We start from the raw sequence: 20,137 nt of genomic DNA on the forward strand, positions 1-20,137 counted from the left end.
TGGGAGTTGTAGTGACACAAAGCCTAGGAGGCAGAACACGCATCTTCCGGATGGCAGAAAAGAGACACGTGAAAAGGGAAAACAGCGACCTACGCACGAAGGAATAATAAATCACACTGGCTCAGCACAGACATGCGCACTGGCAAGTCCTCCTTCCCCCCTCCTCTGCACGCATGCGCCAGGCACAACAATGAGCCGTCGTCCGTCTCCTGGCCCACGTGATCGAGCTTTATAAAAGGAGGAGCGCACAGCCTGCTGGTTTACTAGTCGCGTAGCTCGGTTGAACGGACGCCGTAACAATGGCGTCAACGAGTCGGTGAGTGAGCCGTCTGCTTCGTGGTTGTGGTGCGGGCTGCCGAGAGTTGAGGGCCCGGGCTTTGGCTGCTGGTCGTCCGGGGCCGGGCAGCTGTCGGGAGCCCGGAGTCTGTATGTTATTAGCGGAGTCTGTATGTTATTAGCGGAGCAGAGGGCCCCACACGAGGCGCTGCCCGAGCCTCCCAGCTGTCATGTGACCACAAGTTACCCCACAAGGCCTCCTGACCCCTGACCCTACCGGCTGTCACATTGCACCACTTCTCAGTCATCTGCGCCTAGGAAAGCTGGGTGACCACCAATATGGCTGCTGTGAAAGGGCCTGTCACCTGGATTTCCCAGACTTGGGGAGCCCTGATAGTTACTACTGAATACAGGGGACTTTACTGAAGGTCTGCAGCTGCTGCGTTACTGTGTTTCATCGCAGTCACAGGACCGGTGCGCTCCTTGTCACTAGGTGGACATGCTGATCAGGGGTCTGGAAACATAGGCCCCCCTGTGGGGCTAGAAGAGCGGACAGGGTAGAAATCTGCAAGGCTACAGTAAAACATGGCAGACTGATGTCTGATTTCTACGTCTCGCTTCTGTTTTTTTTTCTGTTCTGTCTTTGGTACAGAAAACCAAATATTACGCCGCGCCTGATCCGTGCTGTGATGGGCGCCGGACAGTGACTTGTCATAGGGCTCTTTCACACCTGCGTTCTTGTCTTCCGGCATAGAGTTCCGTCTTCTGGGCTCTATGCTGGAAGAATCCTGATCAGGATTATCCTAATGCATTCTGAATGGAGTGAAATCCGTTCAGGATGCATCAGGACAAATTCAGTTCCGGAACGGAACGTTTTTTGGCCGGAGAAAATACCGCAGCATGCTGCGCTTTTTGCTCCGGCCAAAAATCCGGAACACTTGCCGGATCCGGAATTAATGCCCATTGAAAGGCATTGATCCGGCCTTAAGCTAAACGTCGTTTCGGCGCATTGCCGGAGCCGACATTTAGCTTTTTCAGAGTGTTTACTGTGGCTGCCGGGACGCTAAAGTCCTGGCAGCCATGGTAAAGTGTAGCGGGGAGCGGGGTAGCAGTATACTTACCGTCCGTGCGGCTCCCCGGGCGCTCCAGAGTGACGTCAGGGCGCCCCAAGCGCATGGATCATGTGATCGCATTGGACACGTCATCCATGCGCATGGGGCGCTCTGACGTCATTCTGGAGCGCCCCGGGAGCCGCACGGACTGTAAGTATACCACTCCCCGCTCCTACTATGGCAACCAGGACTTTAATAGCGTCCTGGGTGCCATAGTAACACTGAAAGCATTTTGAAGACGGTTCCGTCTTCAAATGCTTTCAGTACACTTGCGTTTTTCCGGATCCGGAGTGTAATTCCGGCAAGTGGAGTACATGCCGGATCCGGACAACGCAAGTGTGAAAGAGGCCATAGTCTGTTATTCTACCGGGGGAAAAAATGTGCAGCATTATTTTGATTTTCTATCAAAATGAGTCTGTGAATGAGGCTCCGACGTTGACCTCAGTCTTAAAGGGGTATTCTGGGGCCACAATTCAAAGACAGGTCAAAGACAACAAGTGCTGAGTACTCGCCTTAGGGTGGGTTCACATCACATTTTTCTCATCTGTTTTAACGTATACAAAAAACTTATTGGTAAACGGATGCCTCGGACTGATGCCATACAGTGGCATCCCATCACCATAGAGTTCCATTGTAAAAAAAAAAATATGTACCGGTATGTATTTTTTACATTTTTTTACTGGACTGTGCAGGATACTAGAACTGTGTGCTGTTTTTTTTTTTTTTTGTGTAAATTATGGAGGGGCCCCCCACTGTCTTCCTTGGTCCCCACTACTCCTGTTCTCCGGCTTGACAAGCTGAAAACCCCTTGGACTGGCTGAGCCACTAATCACTGAGGGAGGTGCGTCATCACCGCGCAGAGGGGTGGGAATCGGTACGGTGACTACTTGCTGTTTTTTTTTTTTTGCTGTCTCTGACCTGTTTTAATTTTTAACTTAAAATTGGTGCTCGAGAGTACCCCTTTAAAAGGTTGTATGATCTTGCGCAGTAGTAACCTTGTGTTCTTGCTTAGGCTACTTTCACACTTGCGGCAGAGGATTCCAGCAGGCAGTTCTGATCCGCGAATCCGGACAGAAAACGGATGCATTTGTCAGACGGATGCAGATCCGTTCTTACAAATGCATTGAAATACCGGATCGGTCTCCGGTGTCATCCGGAAAAACTGATCCGGTATTTATTTTTTCCACAGATTTAAAGGTCTGCGCGGACCGGAAGATCGGATCCGTCAATGCGGCAATTTTAATGCCTGATCCGGCACTAATACACTTCAATGGAAATTTATGCCGGATCTGGCATTCAGGCAAGTGTTCAGGATTTTTGGCCGGAGAGAAAACTGCAGCATGCTGCGATATTATCTCCGGCCAAACAACGTAAGCGGAACTAAACTGATGCATCCTGAGCGGATTGCTCTCCATTCAGAATGCATTAGGATAAAACTGATCAGCTATTTTCCGGTATAGAGCCCCTCGGCCGAAACTCAATACCAGAAAAGAAAACCGCTAGTGTGAAAGTACCCTTAGTTCTGCACAGACCAGAGATGAGCAAACCTATTCTAAGCGATTTGTCATCAGCAGGGCGGCGTTACCTGGGAGGAAGAAGCGCTCACCTGCTGCAAGGTTGACAGGGCCGGACATTTAAAGGGAACCTGTCACCGGGATTTTGTGTATTGAGCTGAGGACATGGGTTGCTAGATGGCCGCGAGCACATCTGCAATATCCAGTCCCCATAGCTCTGTGTGCTTTTATTGTGTAAAAAAACAACAATTTGATACAAATGCAAATTAACCTGAGATGAGTCCTGTCTCTAAGATGAGTCGGGGACAGGACTCATCTCAGGTTAATTTGCATATGGATCAAATCAGGTTTTTCCCACAATAAAAGCACACAGAGCTATGGGGACTGGGTATTGCGGATGTGCTAGCGGCCATCTAGCAACCCATGTCCTCAGCTCTATACCCAAAATCCCGGTGACAGGTTTCCTTTAAAGGGAACCTGTCACCAGTTTTATGGTGTCCTAACTAAGGCCTCTTTCACACTTGCGTTGTCCGGATCCGGCGTGTACTCCACTTGCCGGAATTACACGCCGAATCCGGAAAAACGCAAGTGTACTGAAAGCATTTGAAGACGGAACCGTCTTCAAAATGCTTTCAGTGTTACTATGGCAGCCAGGACGCTATTAAAGTCCTGGCTGCCATAGTAGGAGCGGGGAGCGGGGGAGCAGTATACTTACAGTCCGTGCGGCTCCCGGGGCGCTCCAGAATGACGTCAGAGCGCCCCATGCGCATGGATGACGTGATCCATGTGATCACGTGATCCATGCGCTTAGGGCGCCCTGACGTCACTCTGGAGCGCCTGGGGAGCGGCACGGAAGGTAAGTATACTGCTCCCCCGCTCCCCACTACACTTTACCATGGCTGCCAGGACTTTAGCGTCCCGGCAGCCATGGTAACCATTCAGAAAAAGCTAAAAGTCGGGTCCGGCAATGCGCCGAAACGACGTTTAGCTTAAGGCCGGATCCGGATCAATGCCTTTCAATGGGCATTAATTCCGGATCCGGCCTTGCGGCAAGTCTTCAGGATTTTTGGCCGGAGCAAAAAGCGCAGCATGCTGCAGTATTTTCTCCGGCCAGAAAACGTTCCGTTCCGGAACTGAAGACATCCTGATGCATCCTGAACGGATTTCACTCCATTCAGAATGCATTAGGATAAAACTGATCAGGATTCTTCCGGCATAGAGCCCCGACGATGGAACTCTATGCCGGAAGAAAAGAACGCGGGTGTGAAAGAGCCCTAAGGGTACTTTCACACTTGCGTTTTTCTTTTCCGGCATGGAGTTCCGTCACAGGGGCTCTATACCGGAAAAGAACTGATCAGTTTTATGCCCATGCATTCTGAATGGAGAGTAATCCGTTCAGGATGCATCAGGATATCTTCAGTTCAGTCGTTTTAACTGATCAGGCAAAAGAGAAAACCGCAGCATGCTACGGTTTTATCTCCGGCGGAAAAAACCGGAAGACTTGCCTGAATGCCGGATCCGGCATTTTTTCTCATAGGAATGTATTAGTGCCGGATCCGTCCTTCCGGTCTGCGCATGCGCAGATCGAAAAAAAAGTTAAAAAATTAATGCCTGATCCGTTTTGCCGGATGACACCGGAAAGACGGATCCGGCATTTCAATGCATTTTTTCGACTGATCAGGCATTTTTAAGACCTGATCCGTCTTACTAATGCCATCAGTTTGCATACATTTTCGGCGACGGAACTGCCTGCCGGATCTCTCTGCCGCAAGTGTGAAAGTAGCCTAAGGGCAACCTAAATAAGTGACTGATTCTCTTAGCAAAATGCTGGGTCACTTACTTTAACTGACCCAGTCAATCTGCTTACATCTTGTATTGAAAAGCTCCAGCTGATAATGATGAGTCCTGAATATTCATGATCTCCTGACTCTCCCCGCCCACCTGCTGCTGATTGACAGTTATTTTCCATATGAATCAGCAGCAGGTGGGCAGGGGAGTGGCTATAGCTCTGAATTAAACGCTGGACTAAATGACCTCACGCTGGACTCAAATCAGCTCATTAGCATGCGGCATCTTTGTGTCTATATTATGAGATAACCATCTTAACATGTATAGCTTGGAAGAAAGACGAGACAAAGGGGATATGATAGAAACGTTTAAATACATAAAGGGAATCAACAAGGTAAAAGAGGAAAGAATATTTAAAAGAAGAAAAACTGCTACAAGAGGACATAGTTTTAAATTAGAGGGCCAAAGGTTTAAAAGTAACATCAGGAAGTATTAATTTACTGAGAGAGTAGTGGATGCATGGAATAGCCTTCCTGCAGAAGTGGTAGCTGCAAATACAGTGAAGGAGTTTATGTGATAGGCATAAGGCCATCCTTCATATAAGATAGGGCCAGGGGCTATCCATAGTATTCAGTATATTGGGCAGACTAGATGGACCAAATGGTTCTTATCTGCCGACACATTCTATGTTTCTATCTGTAAGTGAATACCAGTAAGTGAATACATCTAAGGGCTCTTTCACACTTGCGTTATTGTCTTCCGGCATAGAGTTCCGTCGTCGGGGCTCTATGCCGGAAGAATCCTGATCAGGATTATCCTAATGCATTCTGAATGGAGAGAAATCCGTTCAGGATGCATCAGGATGTCTTCAGTTCCGGAACGGAACGTTTTTTGGCCGGAGAAAATACCGCAGCATGCTGCGCTTTTTGCTCCGGCCAAAAATCCGGAACACTTGCCGCAAGGCCGGATCCGGAATTAATGCCCATTGAAAGGCATTGATCCGGATCCGGCCTTAAGCTAAACGTCGTTTCGGCGCATTGCCGCATCCGACATTTAGCTTTTTCAGAGTGGTTACCATGGCTCCCAGGACGCTAAAGTCCTGGCAGCCATGGTAAAGTGTAGTGGGGAGCGGGGGAGCAGTATACTTACCGTCCGTGCGGCTCCCCGGGCGCTCCAGAGTGACGTCAGGGCGCCCCAAGCTCATGGATCATGTGATCACATGGATCACGTCATCCATGCGCATGGGGCGCTCTGACGTCATTCTGGAGCGCCCCGGGAGCCGCACGGACTGTAAGTATACTACTCCCCCGCTCCCCACTACTACTATGGCAACCAGGACTTTAATAGCGTCCTGGGTGCCATAGTAACACTGAACGCATTTGGAAGACGGTTCCGTCTTCAAATGCTTTCAGTACACTTGCGTTTTTCCGGAACCGGCGTGTAATTCCGGCAAGTGGAGTACACGCCGGATCCGGACAACGCAAGTGTGAAAGAGGCCTAAGGTACTTTTTAGTAGTTAATGATTGTATATAATTAGTTCGATTATAATCAAATATCCATATGACAGGTTCCCTTTAACTCTGCCCTGACAATTTCCTGCCTGTGCTAGTGGAGCAGGTTTACAGGCTCTGCATCCGCTTTAGAGCAGCGCCTGCGCAGGAATTCATTCACTCGTCTCTACCCAAGACCTGATCCTGGGGGAGCTAAGAGAGTTTTGTAGACCAGAAAATTATTTAATGATTTATTATTCTTTGAGAAGTGCTCCCTGCAGTTCAGTCATAGCTTCCCCCAGTGCTCGTGTCCATAAGGAAGCTGCTGACAGGAGGAGCAGTAACTGTCCGCATTATATAAAGGGCATCTGTCAGCAGATTTGTACCCATGACACTGGCTGACCTGTTACATGTGCACTTGGCAGCTGAAGGCATCTGTGTTGGCCCCATGTTCATATGTGCCTGCACTGCTGCGAAAAAGGATGTTGTAATATATGCAAATGAGCCTCTAGGAGCAACGGGGGCGTTGCCATTACACCTAGAGACTCTGCTCTCTGTAACTGCTGTACTTTAATTGACAGCTCCAGGTGTGATGACATTTGACCTGCCTGACGCTGTCATAGTGCAGAAGACATGACACTTGCAGAGAGAGCAGAGCCTCTAGGTGTAATGGTAACGCCCCCATTGCTCCTAGAGGCTCATTTGCATATATTACATCATTTTTCTTAGCAATGCAGACACGTATAAACATGGGGCCAACACAGATGCCTTCAGCTGCCAAGTGCACATGTAACAGGTCAGCCAGTGTCATAGGGACAAAACTGCTGACAGATGCCTTTTAAAACAGATTAAGTTGCGTTTACTTTGTCACATGACTTAGATTTTGTATAAATCGTATTTTGCAACTCTCTTCTGTTAAAGGGATTGTCCGAGATATTATTATGGATGACCTATCCTCGAGAGAGAGGTCCATAAGTAGCACCTGGATTTTGCTGTGGAAACACCTGTGCGTAACATCAGCGTAAACTGCGCTGCCGAGGGCATGCACCCGAAGGCTGTACACATTACATGCGTTCATTTCTGATCTCTCATGCACATGCATGCTCGTCTGAGCGAGTCCGTGTTCTCAGTAGAAAGAGGGGATGGAGCGTCTCTTCCTGAGGGGGGGAAAGGAGTGAGACAGGAGGCTCCCATACACATTAGATGGGTGGCCGGCTCTAAATGCAGATTTCCGGACACATAAGATTCATGGCTAGTTTCATGCATGTCGCCCTCAGAGCCAGGGGACTACTTCTCTGTGCTGCTGTGGGGCCTGACCTCATCCCTGTGAAATCCATGGCATTCCCTCAAATCTACAGCCCAAAAATCTGCCAGGTGTGACTGGGCCTTTGCAGTCTCCATTCACTGGTATCATATTGTCCTCTCGGGTCAGAATACGGCCTTGGACCACCGTCGAGCTGCAGCACCCACAAATCTTGTTGCCCTCGTATCTCACAATGTTGCCTTCAGGCTGAAACGATTACTTGATTGAATTGAGTAATTCGTCACCAAAAAATCCTCAATGTAAATTTTTTGCGTCAAAGATTTGTTTGTGTCATATGACCACGGAGTGGGAGGGGAGCACTTTCTATTACTCCGCTCCGTGTCTCCCGCTGGCCCGTAATACTCACCTTTCCAGCAGGGGGCCTCCGGACACTACACAGCAGATCCATGGTCCAGCGCTGCGCTGACCTCCTGACATACGCACGCCGTGACCTGACGCGCTGTCTGACGTCAAACGCAGAGCATCGTGAAATGGAGTGTCGGCGGCGCCCCTACTGGAAAGGTAAGTTGGTGCGACTAAGGCCGGGCGCCTGGAGTGCACAGCGTCATGGCAACCTATCGCTGTGCACTCCGGGTGTCAGGAGGAGCGGGGGGGAGGGGGAGAGCTGCTGGCACTTGGGGGGGGGGGGGGGGGGGGGGGAGAGCTGCTGGCACTTTGGGGGGGGGGCGGGGAGGGAGAGCTGCTGGCACTTGGGGGGGGCGGGGGAGGGAGAGCTGCTGGCACTTGGGGGGGGGCGGGGGAGGGAGAGCTGCTGGCACTTGGGGGGGGCGGGGGAGGGAGAGCTGCTGGCACTTGGGGGGGGCGGGGGAGGGAGAGCTGCTGGCACTTGGGGGGGGGCGGGGGAGGGAGAGCTGCTGGCACTTGGGGGGGCGGGGGAGGGAGAGCTGCTGGCACTTGGGAGGGGAGGGAGAGCTGCTGGCACTTGGGGGGGGGGGGGAGGGGAGGGAGAGCTGCTGGCACTTGGGGGGGGGGGGGAGGGGAGGGAGAGCTGCTGGCACTTGGGGGGGGGGGAGGGGAGGGAGAGCTGCTGGCACTTGGGGGGGGGGGTGGAGGGAGAGCTGCTGGCACTTGGGGGGGGGGGGTGTGGAGGGAGAGCTGCTGGCACTTGGGGGGGGGGGGAGAGCTGCTGGCACTTGGGGGGGGGGAGAGCTGCTGGCACTTGGGGGGGGGGGGGAGAGAGCTGCTGGCACTTGGGGGGGGGGGGGAGAGCTGCTGGCACTTGGGGGGGGGAGAGCTGCTGGCACTTGGGGGGGGGGAGAGCTGCTGGCACTTGGGGGGGGAGGGGAGAGCTGCTGGCACTTGGGGGGGGGAGGGGAGAGCTGCTGGCACTTGGGGGGGGGGGAGAGCTGCTGGCACTTGGGGGGGGGGAGAGCTGCTGGCACTTGGGGGGGGGAGAGCTGCTGGCACTTGGGGGGGGGGGGGAGAGCTGCTGGCACTTGGGGGGGGGGAGAGAGAGCTGCTGGCACTTGGGGGGGGGGGGGGAGAGCTGCTGGCACTTGGGGGGGGGAGGGGAGGGAGAGCTGCTGGCACTTGGGGGGGGGAGGGGAGGGAGAGCTGCTGGCACTTGGGGGGGTGGAGGGGAGGGAGAGCTGCTGGCACTTGGGGGGGGAGGGGAGGGAGAGCTGCTGGCACTTGGGGGGGGAGGGGAGGGAGCGCTGCTGGCACTTGGGGGGGAGGGGAGGGAGAGCTGCTGGCACTTGGGGGGGGGGGGGGTGGAGGGAGAGCTGCTGGCACTTGGGGGGGGGGGGTGGAGGGAGAGCTGCTGGCACTTGGGGGGGGGGGGGGAGAGCTGCTGGCACTTGGGGGGGGGGGGGGGGGGGAGAGCTGCTGGCACTTGGGGGGGGGGGGGGGGAGAGAGCTGCTGGCACTTGGGGGGGGGAGGAGAGCTGCTGGCACTTGGGGGGGGGGGGGGAGAGCTGCTGGCACTTGGGGGGGGGGGGAGAGCTGCTGGCACTTGGGGGGGGGGGGAGAGCTGCTGGCACTTGGGGGGGGGGGGAGAGCTGCTGCACTTGGGGGGGGGAGGGGAGAGCTGCTGGCACTTGGGGGGGGGGGGGGGGGAGAGCTGCTGGCACTTGGGGGGGGGAGAGCTGCTGGCACTTGGGGGGGGGGGGGGGGGGGAGAGCTGCTGGCACTTGGGGGGGGGGGGGGGGAGAGCTGCTGGCACTTGGGGGGGGGGGGGAGCTGCTGGCACTTGGGGGGGGGGGAGCTGCTGGCACTTGGGGGGGGGGGGAGAGAGAGCTGCTGGCACTTGGGGGGGGGGGAGCTGCTGGCACTTGGGGGGGGGGGGGGAGGGAGAGCTGCTGGCATGGGGGGGAGGGGAGGGAGAGCTGCTGGCATTTGGGGGAGGGGAGGGAGAGCTGCTGGCATTTGGGGGGGGGGAGCGAGAGCTGCTGGCATTTGGGGGGGCGGAGAGAGAGCTGCTGGCACGAGGGAGAGCTGCTGGCACGAGGGGGGGGGGGGGGGGAGTAAAGGAAGACAGTCTATTAATTCATTTTTTCTTATTAGATAACTCCATTAATCGATAAAATTCAAAATTTCTAAGATAATGGTTTACTGCAGCCCTAGCTGCAACGTTTGTGTGAAATCCTGTAGGAGACTGGTACAATGCCATGTAGTGTGACCGCCGGCATGCCACCCTGGCTGTCCAGTGACCATAGTAATGAACCATCTGCAGCACGTGGGTAGGACCTGAGTAACCTGCTGGTACCAGTGATAATTACTACCTGTGGCGGTTTTCAGGACTTGCTCATAGATGTCGTAGTCCTCTCACGTGGCAGGAAACACCATGGTCAGGGTCACACATAAAGTGAGGGTTTTTTGTTTTGTCACCCCCCCCCCCATATTTTAGAGTATTTAAAGAAATGTTCAGTCTGTTTAAGGCCTCATGCACAAGACCGCATTGTCAATCTGCCGATCGGATGCAGACCCGTTCATTTCACTGGGGCTGCAACAGTTGTAGCCAGCACATGGCGTTCCGGGTCCCCCTAAAAAGACAGGACACGTCCATTTTGTGGACAAGGATTCTACAGGAGTTTGAAAAAAATGGCAGCATGCATCTGCTGGAATCTGCGGCCCAAAAAACACATACGGTCGGGCGCGTGAGGCCTTACACGGAGTCAGACGGGTGTCTATTTCTCTCCGTGTCCACAGTGGACTAATGGCTCGATTTGCAAGGACAGTTGCACTTTCATTGTCATTTATTCAAGTGTATAGGTGAGGAGAAGAATACTCGGACACCATAAGGACGTCCGCTCGAATGCCATGGGGACGTTTTTTGTGGATATAAGTTGGGACGGCCGCCTGAATTGAGCTTGGTAGTAGAAACGTTCCTTTGCGGTCAGTGTCATGGTGGACAGTCCACCTCACAGCCCCTGTTTTGGACTCCACACAGCAGATCGGTGTAGTGTTGGTATTCATCGTACCGCCTGCTGTGTCCTGAATTAGATGCCATATAAAAACAGCGTTAAGGCAGGTTTACACCGCAGATTGGCTGCTCGATCAGTGAAGGAGACCGATGTACTTACATGCTGCAGTCTCCTCCACAGTATGAGAACGAGGGATGACTATAGCGATCCCTCATCCTCCGACAGAATCGGACTGCACAATCTGCGGCCCAGAAACGGATTGCTGTGCCTGCATGAGCGACGGGATCACCCGATGAGTGGAGTGGTTTTCTTGTTCATCGGGTGATGGGCGGCACATTTACACTGGCAGATTGTCGGTAATGAACGCTCGCGGGTACGTTCATTCCCAATAATCTGCCCGATATTTGTGCAGTGTTAATCGCCTTTAGTCGTCCCTCAAACAGACAATATTAACTTGTTCTGGAACGACCTTCACTCTTTGCGTTCCTTCCTGAAAATTGCCTGCTCGTTAGTGGAGGGGGAAGATCTGCATTTACATGCAGCGATCACCTCCACTGTATGAGGATGAGCAATGAATGGAGTCGGTAGAAATTTTAGGTAGGCTCCAGCATCTAAAAACAAATAAAATAACCTCTTAATGCCGTCACATACATGTATGTGATTTAGCTTTAAAGGGGTATTCCCATTTCAGACAATAGTGGCGTAACGCTAGGCTGATAGGTGCGAGTCAAAGTGGTGGGACCCGCACCTGGCAATGTAAAGGAGGGTGCACCGCACACGCATGGCTGCTCTCCATTAATTTCTATGGGGCTGCTGAAAATAGCCGAGTACTGGCTAGGCTATTTGTCGGCCCCTTAGAAGTGAATGGAAGCGGTGGCTGCGCAAGAGCAGTGCGCACCTATTCATTTCTATGGGAATTCTGAAAATAGCTGAGCACGCCACTTGGCTATTTTCGGCAGGCCAACAGGAACGATTGGTGGTGGCCTAACCTGGCACTGCTGGCACCTATCGGACAATGGGGGCATATCCTAGCGATATGCCTCCATTGTCTGAGATGGGAATACCCCTTTAAAGGGATGTATGGAGTGAGCTGGCAGTGATGGGATTCGCTGGTAATTTAACCCCTCAGATACCCCTGTCAGTAGCGACTCTGGAATCTGAGTTAGGCCTCATGCACACGACCGTTGTGTGTTTTGCGGTCCTCAAATTGCGGCTCCGCAAAACATGGATGGTGTCTGTGTGCATGCCGCAATTTGCGGAATGGCACGGACAGCCATTGATATCACTTCCATTTCTTGTCCGCAAAACGGACAAGAATAGGACAGTTATATTTTTTTGGCGGACCACGGAACGGAGCAACTGATGCGGACAGCACACGGAGTGCTGTCCGCATCTTTTGCGGCCCCGTTAAAGTGAATGGGTCCGCATCCGAGCCGCAAAAACTGCAGCTCAGATGCGGACCAAAACAACGGTCGTGTGCATGAGGCCTTAGGCTAGTTTCACACCTGCCCAAGGCTACCTACCTGCACACAGTGCAGATTGATACAGTACCTACCTGCTGAGTAGATGAGGCTTTCAAAATGTGATCTCCTCAGTGTGGAAATTGACCTGTGATGCAGGTTTTGATATCTGTTATTTTCAGTGTGGATTTTATTGATTTGCATCTGGGGCAAATCTGACTGAACTCGGATGCGTTTCTTGCAGAAATGCAGCAAAATTTGAATGAAATTTTTCATGTACAAACCGCATAGAATACAGTGTGAATGTGGCCGACCTTACGCGCCCCTCCTGTAAGCCATGTGCAGGATTCGGCGTCTTACCTCAGTTTGTGTGGATTCCAGTTGCAGGAAGCTGATCTGCCAGGTGTGAATACGCCCTTAGCGCTGTACAGAAAGGTGCTGGTGCCCGCATTGTACCGCCTTGTGGTAGGTACTGTACGCGGGAGAGCACGTTCCACTGCCTGTGGGTTGTGTCCTCTGTCTGTTAGAGGACTTCAGTGTGAATGACTCCCACAGGCCGCTCCAGGAACGCCTGACGTCCCGGGTGACTACCTGTCAGGGCTGTCCAGCACTTCTCCTAATTGTACTTCAGGTCAGAATGTGGAAAATGGCAGGGCGGTCCACGGTAATAAGGAAGTGCGTTCTTCAGTGTGGGATGTTATGAGGTAGGTCATCTTCTGGGGATTGGGCGGATTCAGTTTTTGATGAGCCCGAATACGTTTCCATACACATTAGATTAACATTGTCCGTCCCGTTCCGGCTATTTTTAGGTGTACGGAGTGACCCTCTAATGTGTGTGGCCTCCTGATGTGACGGGTCGGGCATGTACAGCCCCCTGTCTGATGTTCAGGCCGATTATCGCTAATGAGTGTTCGTATGATGGTCTGCGCCGATTACCCAGTGAACGAGTAAAACACTTGATGATCAGCTAATGGGATCGTCTGTGCGGTCAGCGAATTTTTTTGCTGCCAAATAATGACTCTATGGGGACAAGAGATGGCATAGCGATCGCTACTTCCCGTACTGTGGAGGAGATCTTTGTGTAATTGCAGCAGTCTTCTTCATCAGCAATCGCTTGCTGAATTGAGCAGTGTAAAGGGGCCTTTAGATATCAACACACCAGATCCTTTTATTCTCTGGGGGACGAGCTGCTGTCCTTCAGACCATAGCGCCAGCAACGTGCCAGACTGGACGGGCAAACCGGGGAGTCAGACTTTGAAAGGAAAAGCTGGTCCTTGAAGAAGGTAGCAAAGGATTGACTGAATTCAGCCGATCGTGACACCTAAGTTCGGCGGACAGCAGTTTTTAAATGACTATGGGGCAAAATCTGCCTTTTCTTCAAGCATGCCAGTGTGTATGGGGCGGTCAGGAGGAATAGCGGTCGGTGAGCGAGCGTTTGGCCCTTAGGAGACCATGAGAACGCTGGACCGGATGAAAGCAGGACTCTGACCTGTGCAGTGCGGCGTTAGAGGGAATGCAAAAAAGCAGAGCACGAGGAAGATGGTGATGTCTTGGTGGTTTCAGGTTCCCCTATAAGCAAAACTTACCGGTACTTTTCCAATAGGAATAATGTGTAGACCCCAGAGCCTAGTAGTTTAAGAGTGCAGCTTAGGCTAATTTCACGGTTGTATTATGTCTTCTTATAGCCATGACTGATCCGTCTTGAGCACCATTGAAAGTCAATGGGGGCCGGATCCGTTTTCTATTGTGCCAGATTGTCAGAGAAAACGTATCTGTCCCCATTGACTTACATTGTGTGTCAGGACGGATCCGTTTGGCTCTGCCTCTGATGTATTCTGAGCGGATCCTTTTCCATTCAGAATGCAAACTGATCCGTGTTGGACCGCTTGTGAGAGCCCTGAACGGAAAGCCAAAACGGCAGTGTGAAAGTGGCCTTACACGTGCAGACGGACAGTTGTTAGGACGGCGGAAATCTGAGCAGAAGACCCGTTATGAAAGCTACTTCCACACAATGAGTGTTACAGCTATCCTATAACTACCTGCTGATCCACCCCAAGCTTATTATTCCTCCCTCCAGCCAGATTCTCTCACTTATGCCGGATGTATGACCTGTTATTACTTGCCGGCATCATCGGGCTCGAGCTACGGTTCGCTCATCAGTGACGCGCAAGTAATGTAGTCAGAACCAAATCGGACCGCTCACCATCCTCTGGTTACGCTGCGCGGAAAAGGGCAATCCCCATATCAAAATTCAAAGGATAATCCCAGCAGGCGTACTTGTCTCCAATCTACAGTATACTTTATTTCATGATCAAAATAACAATCACAGGACGCGTTTCGGCCCGTCCAGCCTTCATGATGCTAAATGACACGGTGTAACCTTTTATAGACACAGATTAGTCACCTGGTCATGACATCATCAATTGATTAAACAGGAAATGACATAGGCATATAATCAGTGTGTGTTCATCATAAAGAAGAGTCCTCCAGACAATGATGGTGGATGATGGTATTGCGCTCTGTCAGAGAATATATCCCATAATAAGATCCAAAACACACAACCCCATAATCTGTATTCAGGCCTTTGGGTTGTAAGGTGTCCACAGTACGGATCCAGGAAGCCTCCCTTTTGAGTAATAGTCTTTTTAGATCACCTCCCCTCCTTGGTGGATGAACCTGCTCTGACTTGATATTTCAATTGTGCAATGGAATGTTTTTGAGTATGAAAAGGTGCGGGTAACGAGGTTCTTCTTACGTCTAGTGGACTTGTGTTTGCTGATGCCATCCTTCACCATCTGCATTGTCTACCCAACATACAGTAGACCACAGGGGCTCCATTTGTGGTGTCACAGGTAATGGTAACCTCTGATCGTCTAAGGTTTTCCAGTGCGCGGATGATGGAAACATTGGCCCTTCTGCACATTGGTGCATTGCATGCAGTGGAGACGAGAGGGAAAGCTCCTGCTCCTGTATCTGTCGGATAGGACCTATATCTGCATGTACAGATATGTAGTTGATCCCTCAAATCAGGACTACGCTTGTTGCAGATAAGGAGGGGGGGGGATAAATTCATCCACTGTTGGATATGATTTCCCTAAGATCTGCCAGTGCTCACATACAATATTACGAAAGTGATAATTAAAAGGATGGTATTTATGTACGAGCGCTATACGGTTACTCTTGTTTTTGGGGACAGATTGTACCCCGCTTTAGTTTTTAGCCTCAGTATCTTTATTGGGTTAACCCCTATTTAAAAATCTAGATGTCATCTCTTCCATCCTTGTATGTTGTGTCCCTGGATCTGAGACTATCCTCTTTAATCCTCATAAACTGTGATTTTGGGATGGCTTTTTCTAAGGTGAAATGGATGTGCACTTGTGATAGTGTTGGGGTACTTTCACACTAGCGTTTTTCTTTTCCGGCATAGAGTTCCGTCCTAGGGGCTCAATACCGGAAAATAACTGATCAGTTTTATCCCCCATGCATTCTGAATGGAGAGCAATCGTTCAGGATGCATCAGGATGTCTTCAGTTCAGTCTTTTTGACTGTTCATGCTACAGTTTTATCTCCGACCAAAAAAAACTAACACTTGCCTGAATGCCGGATCCGTCATTTTTTTCCATAGGAATTTATTAGTGCCGGATCCAGCATTCAAAATACTGCATGCGCAGACCGGTAAAAATGTGGAAAAAAAAATAGAAACGGATCAGTTTGTCCGTCTGACAAACGGACAGGCGGATCCATTCTTGCAATGCATTTGTGAGACTGATCCGGATCCGTCTACAAATGCTGTCCGGTTGCATGCAGATTGCCTGATCCGGCAGGTAGTTCCGGCGACTGAACTGTTGCCGGATCTCTCTGCCACAAGTGTGAAAGTAGCCCAACACACAATTTCTATCCGTTGCTTTTCTCTATAGGTCAGTACATAAATAACTACCTTTATGTTTCATTACCATCGCATCCAGGAAATGGACAGCATTTTGATCATATGTTGGCGTGACTTTTAATGCACACACTTATGCCGGATGTATGACTTATTACTTGCCGGCATCATCGGGTTCAAGCTACGGTTCAGTTACGCACAAGTAATATAGTTACGCACAAGTAATATAGGCAGATAACACATATCCGGCAGACTTTCATGTGAACTTGGTTTTCTGCAAAACTGACTTGTGATTTTCCCCGATTTCAGCATAGCTGTAGTACTCCATTTCTCCTGTGGCAGCGCTGTAGGGGAAGTGAACTTGTCAAGTTCTTCAGCCACCCGTCAAGTAATAAAAAGCAGCATTAAAGGGGTTGTCCACTGATGCAACATTGATGACCTATCCGGAGAATAGGTCATCAGTTTCCCATCAGCCGGACCCCTGCCGTTCATTTGTTTGCAGGGGTTGTGGTGCTGGTGCAAGCGCTGCATCCTTTTCACGGCTGTAAAGTGTAATTAAAACAGCTCGTCTCATTCAAGTGAATGAGATAATTGTAATTCACCGCCAGGCCTCATTGACTATAATTGGACCCGGCAGGGATCCGGCGTGAATGCTTGCGCTGGGTTTTTGTCCAGCTAACTATCGGAGCTCATGCGGGAAACCGTCCAGGTTCCATTATAATCAATAGGTTCCGGCGGAAAGCTAGTCCTCCGGCTATGCCGGGTGCGATGAACTCGGGCAGAGGCTGTTCCTCTGCCAGATAGTTTTAACTAGTGTGAAACTAACTTTACACTGCAGTGAAGTGGACGGAGCGCTCACTCCAGGGCTGCAACCTCTTCAAACAACTGATCGGTGGAATCGGACCTCCACCATCCGATACCGGTGACCTATCTAGAGGACAGTTGTTCCAGACAACCCTTAAAATTGCTTAAATGATCCACTCCTACCTCTTCCTCCAGCGGTGTCCCCTGCTGCACGGGAGAGGTGACATGCTTGAATACTGCATGTGACCACTGCAGCCAATCGGTGTCCTCAGCTCTAGACCCCACGTGTCCAGGCACATCACTGCCATATCCGTGCAGCAGGGAACTGCGCTGGAGAAAATGGGCGAGGGTATCCTGCTTTTTATTTTAATCAATAGTAGGGGCTGTCTGAGATTGTGAATGAGTCATGTGGGCATCCTGCTTGGTGAAAGGGGTTTTCCAGGAATAAAAAAAGTATCTAAATTTTTTTTTATAATATATTCACAAATACCTTTCATTACTTAGAATGGCTTTTTTGTCTGGCAGCGCAGTCTGTAGGTTATAAAGCATTTTCATGGTGAGGCCACTGATGGGCATGTCTCTACAGTCTGGCACTATCACTTATTGAACAGTGTCAGAACACCCATTTCTCACTTTATTCACAAATTTCTCAGTGGAATAACAGAGGACCAGTACAAACATTTACAATAATAGACGTGTCCGGATGACTACCTGTCAGGGCACATAGGAAATGCGTCACCCGTTTTCCTTGCACGACAATAGTCTGTGGATTTTGCCTACACATCTGCCACGTGTGAATTTACCCCTGATGTTACTTCTACTCCAGATGTGCAGCGCTTCACGTTAACATGACAATAACCTCTGCATTTGTTTTTTGCCTTAGTGTGGAACCGAGAGTGACCTGTCCAAATCATCCGGAGGCCGTTCTGGTGGAAGATTACAGAGCAGGGGACATGATCTGCTCAGAATGTGGATTAGTTGTCGGTAAGGTCACGTGTGGCTCATAGAGAACTGGGGAAGTGGAGGACATCACTGTGATGGTACGACCACACATGGCAGATACGTCATTGATTTTCCCCAGTGGAATCGAGTGTTGAAAATCCACAGCATTTACCATGGCAGCAAAGTGGAGGAGATTAAAAAAATGAAAAAAAATTGGTCTGCGGCACAGTTTGCCAATCTATGCTTTAGATTTGTCCCAGATTTCACCCATGCAGTGCAGAGGTTGAAGACCACAGCCTTAATTTATGCCTTTCAAGATTCACATGTAATTTGTGCGGATTTTGATTTTCTGTACTAAGATGCATTTTAAGTGACTTTTATCCTAAAAGGGTTCCAGGGATCAGGAACCTGATGACCTTTCCTCCGAATAGGCCATGGATATCAGATTGGTGGCACCCAGACCATGCTTTTTCAAGAGGCCATGGCATTTGTGCAACTCCTACCGCTGCCAACTTCTGCTCTGCTGCTCAACGTTGTCCATCTTAGAGTGCCCCCTAGTGGTGTCTGCTAGAAGCTCCTAGCTTTGTCAGCCTGTAGGCCTTCCTAATTCTAGACCATCTCTGAAGTAAACCTGTTTCTAACTTTTAGGTGATCGAGTTATTGATGTTGGCTCTGAATGGAGAACTTTCAGCAATGACAAAGCTACCAAAGATCCATCTCGAGTGGGAGACACCCAGAATCCTCTTCTAAGCGGTGGAGACCTGAGTACAATGATTGGAAAGGTATATCTCATGGCCCATGCTGGCTACTACACGTATGTAGTACACATATAAATCTACACAGCGATTCTCTGTATAGCCATTTTGTTCAGCGGCAGTCTTCAACTGGTGGCTCTTCAGCTGCTGCGAAACCACAACTGCCGGCTCTAGTCCGGAAATGCTGGGAATTGTAGTTTCAGACTAACCTGAATTGAGGAGGTGAGTAGACGCCTGGACAGGGGGGTGGCGGAGGATGTAATGTTCTTGGATCTGGCAGAGGTATTTGATACTGTTCCTCATAGACGTTTAATGGGTAAAATAAAGGTCCATATGCTTAGAAACTACAGACTGTAATTGGATTAAAAACTGGCTGACGGACCGTGTCCAGAGTTGCGGCCAATGATTCCTATTCTGAATGTTCCCGGGTTATAGGTGGTGTACCCCAAGGTTCAGTCCTGGGTCCTCTATTATTTATTTAGTAATGATATCGAGGATGGGATTATAGCAATGTTCCTATTTTATGCAGATGGCACCAAGCTGTGTAGTACTATGCAGTCTATGGAAGGTGTCCAAACACTACACAGCTGACTTGGGCATCCACTTGGCAAATGAGTCGGTGTAAATAAATGTAAAGTTATGCATCTTGGTAGTAATAAGCTACGTGCATCATATGTCCTAGGTGACGTAAAACTGGGGAAGTCACTTGGAGAAAAGGATTTGGGTGTCCTTGTAGATTAAATAACCGCATACGATGTCAATCAGCTGCTTCTAAGGGCACCAGGATATTGTCATGTAGTGCATGAGGCATGGACTCGCGGGGCAGGGATGTAATATTACCACTTTACAAAGTTTTGGTGCGGCCTCATCTGGAATATGCAGTTCGGTTCTGGGTGCAAGCTCATAGAAAGGATGATCTGGAGAAAGTACAAAGGAGAGCGACTAAACTGATAAGGGGTATGGAGGGTCTTGGATATGAGTACCATGTGGCCATAAGGACCATAGCTACCTCTTGTTAACTAATTAAGACTGCACTGTTGAGTCAATCTACATTGTAAATGGACGCGCAGGCATCAACAATGCAGCCCAACTAAAGCCTGCAGTCTTCATTAGTTAGCAAGAGCGAGCTGTGGCCGCATCGGAACTGGGAAATGAACGCGCAGTGTGATAAGCTATATAATGTTATGTAAATGTGTAGAATTCTGGTTTCCCACTCCCCTTCCTTTGACCCCTTCACAGCATCCATGGCACCTATACAGCGTATGTCACGTCTTTAACGATGGCATATGTTAAATGTGACAATGGCATCTGAGATGCGGAAGTGCACGCTTCTTGTGCAGGAACGCCTTCCCCAGGCGGAGATCAGGGAAGGCATTCCTTGAAAGTAATGAGCCTGTACTAGGCTTCTAGACTCATTACTAGTA

The 20,137-nt window shown here is 50.4% G+C and overlaps 1 protein-coding gene across 1 annotated transcript; it reads left to right on the top strand.

Annotated features, from left to right (window-relative positions):
* Positions 1–191: 191 nt before the first annotated feature.
* Positions 192–19,999, top strand: LOC120978703 (transcription initiation factor IIB-like). The gene is made up of 3 exons (XM_040406988.1): positions 192–316; positions 17,900–18,000; positions 18,607–19,999. Exons 1-3 carry the CDS (start codon positions 300–302, stop codon positions 18,789–18,791), a joined length of 303 nt encoding a protein of 100 aa, XP_040262922.1. The 5' UTR covers positions 192–299; the 3' UTR covers positions 18,792–19,999.
* Positions 20,000–20,137: the final 138 nt, after the last annotated feature.

Source organism: Bufo bufo, chromosome 9 (genome assembly GCF_905171765.1).
Source record: "Bufo bufo chromosome 9, aBufBuf1.1, whole genome shotgun sequence".
NCBI classification, from domain to species: domain Eukaryota; kingdom Metazoa; phylum Chordata; class Amphibia; order Anura; family Bufonidae; genus Bufo; species Bufo bufo.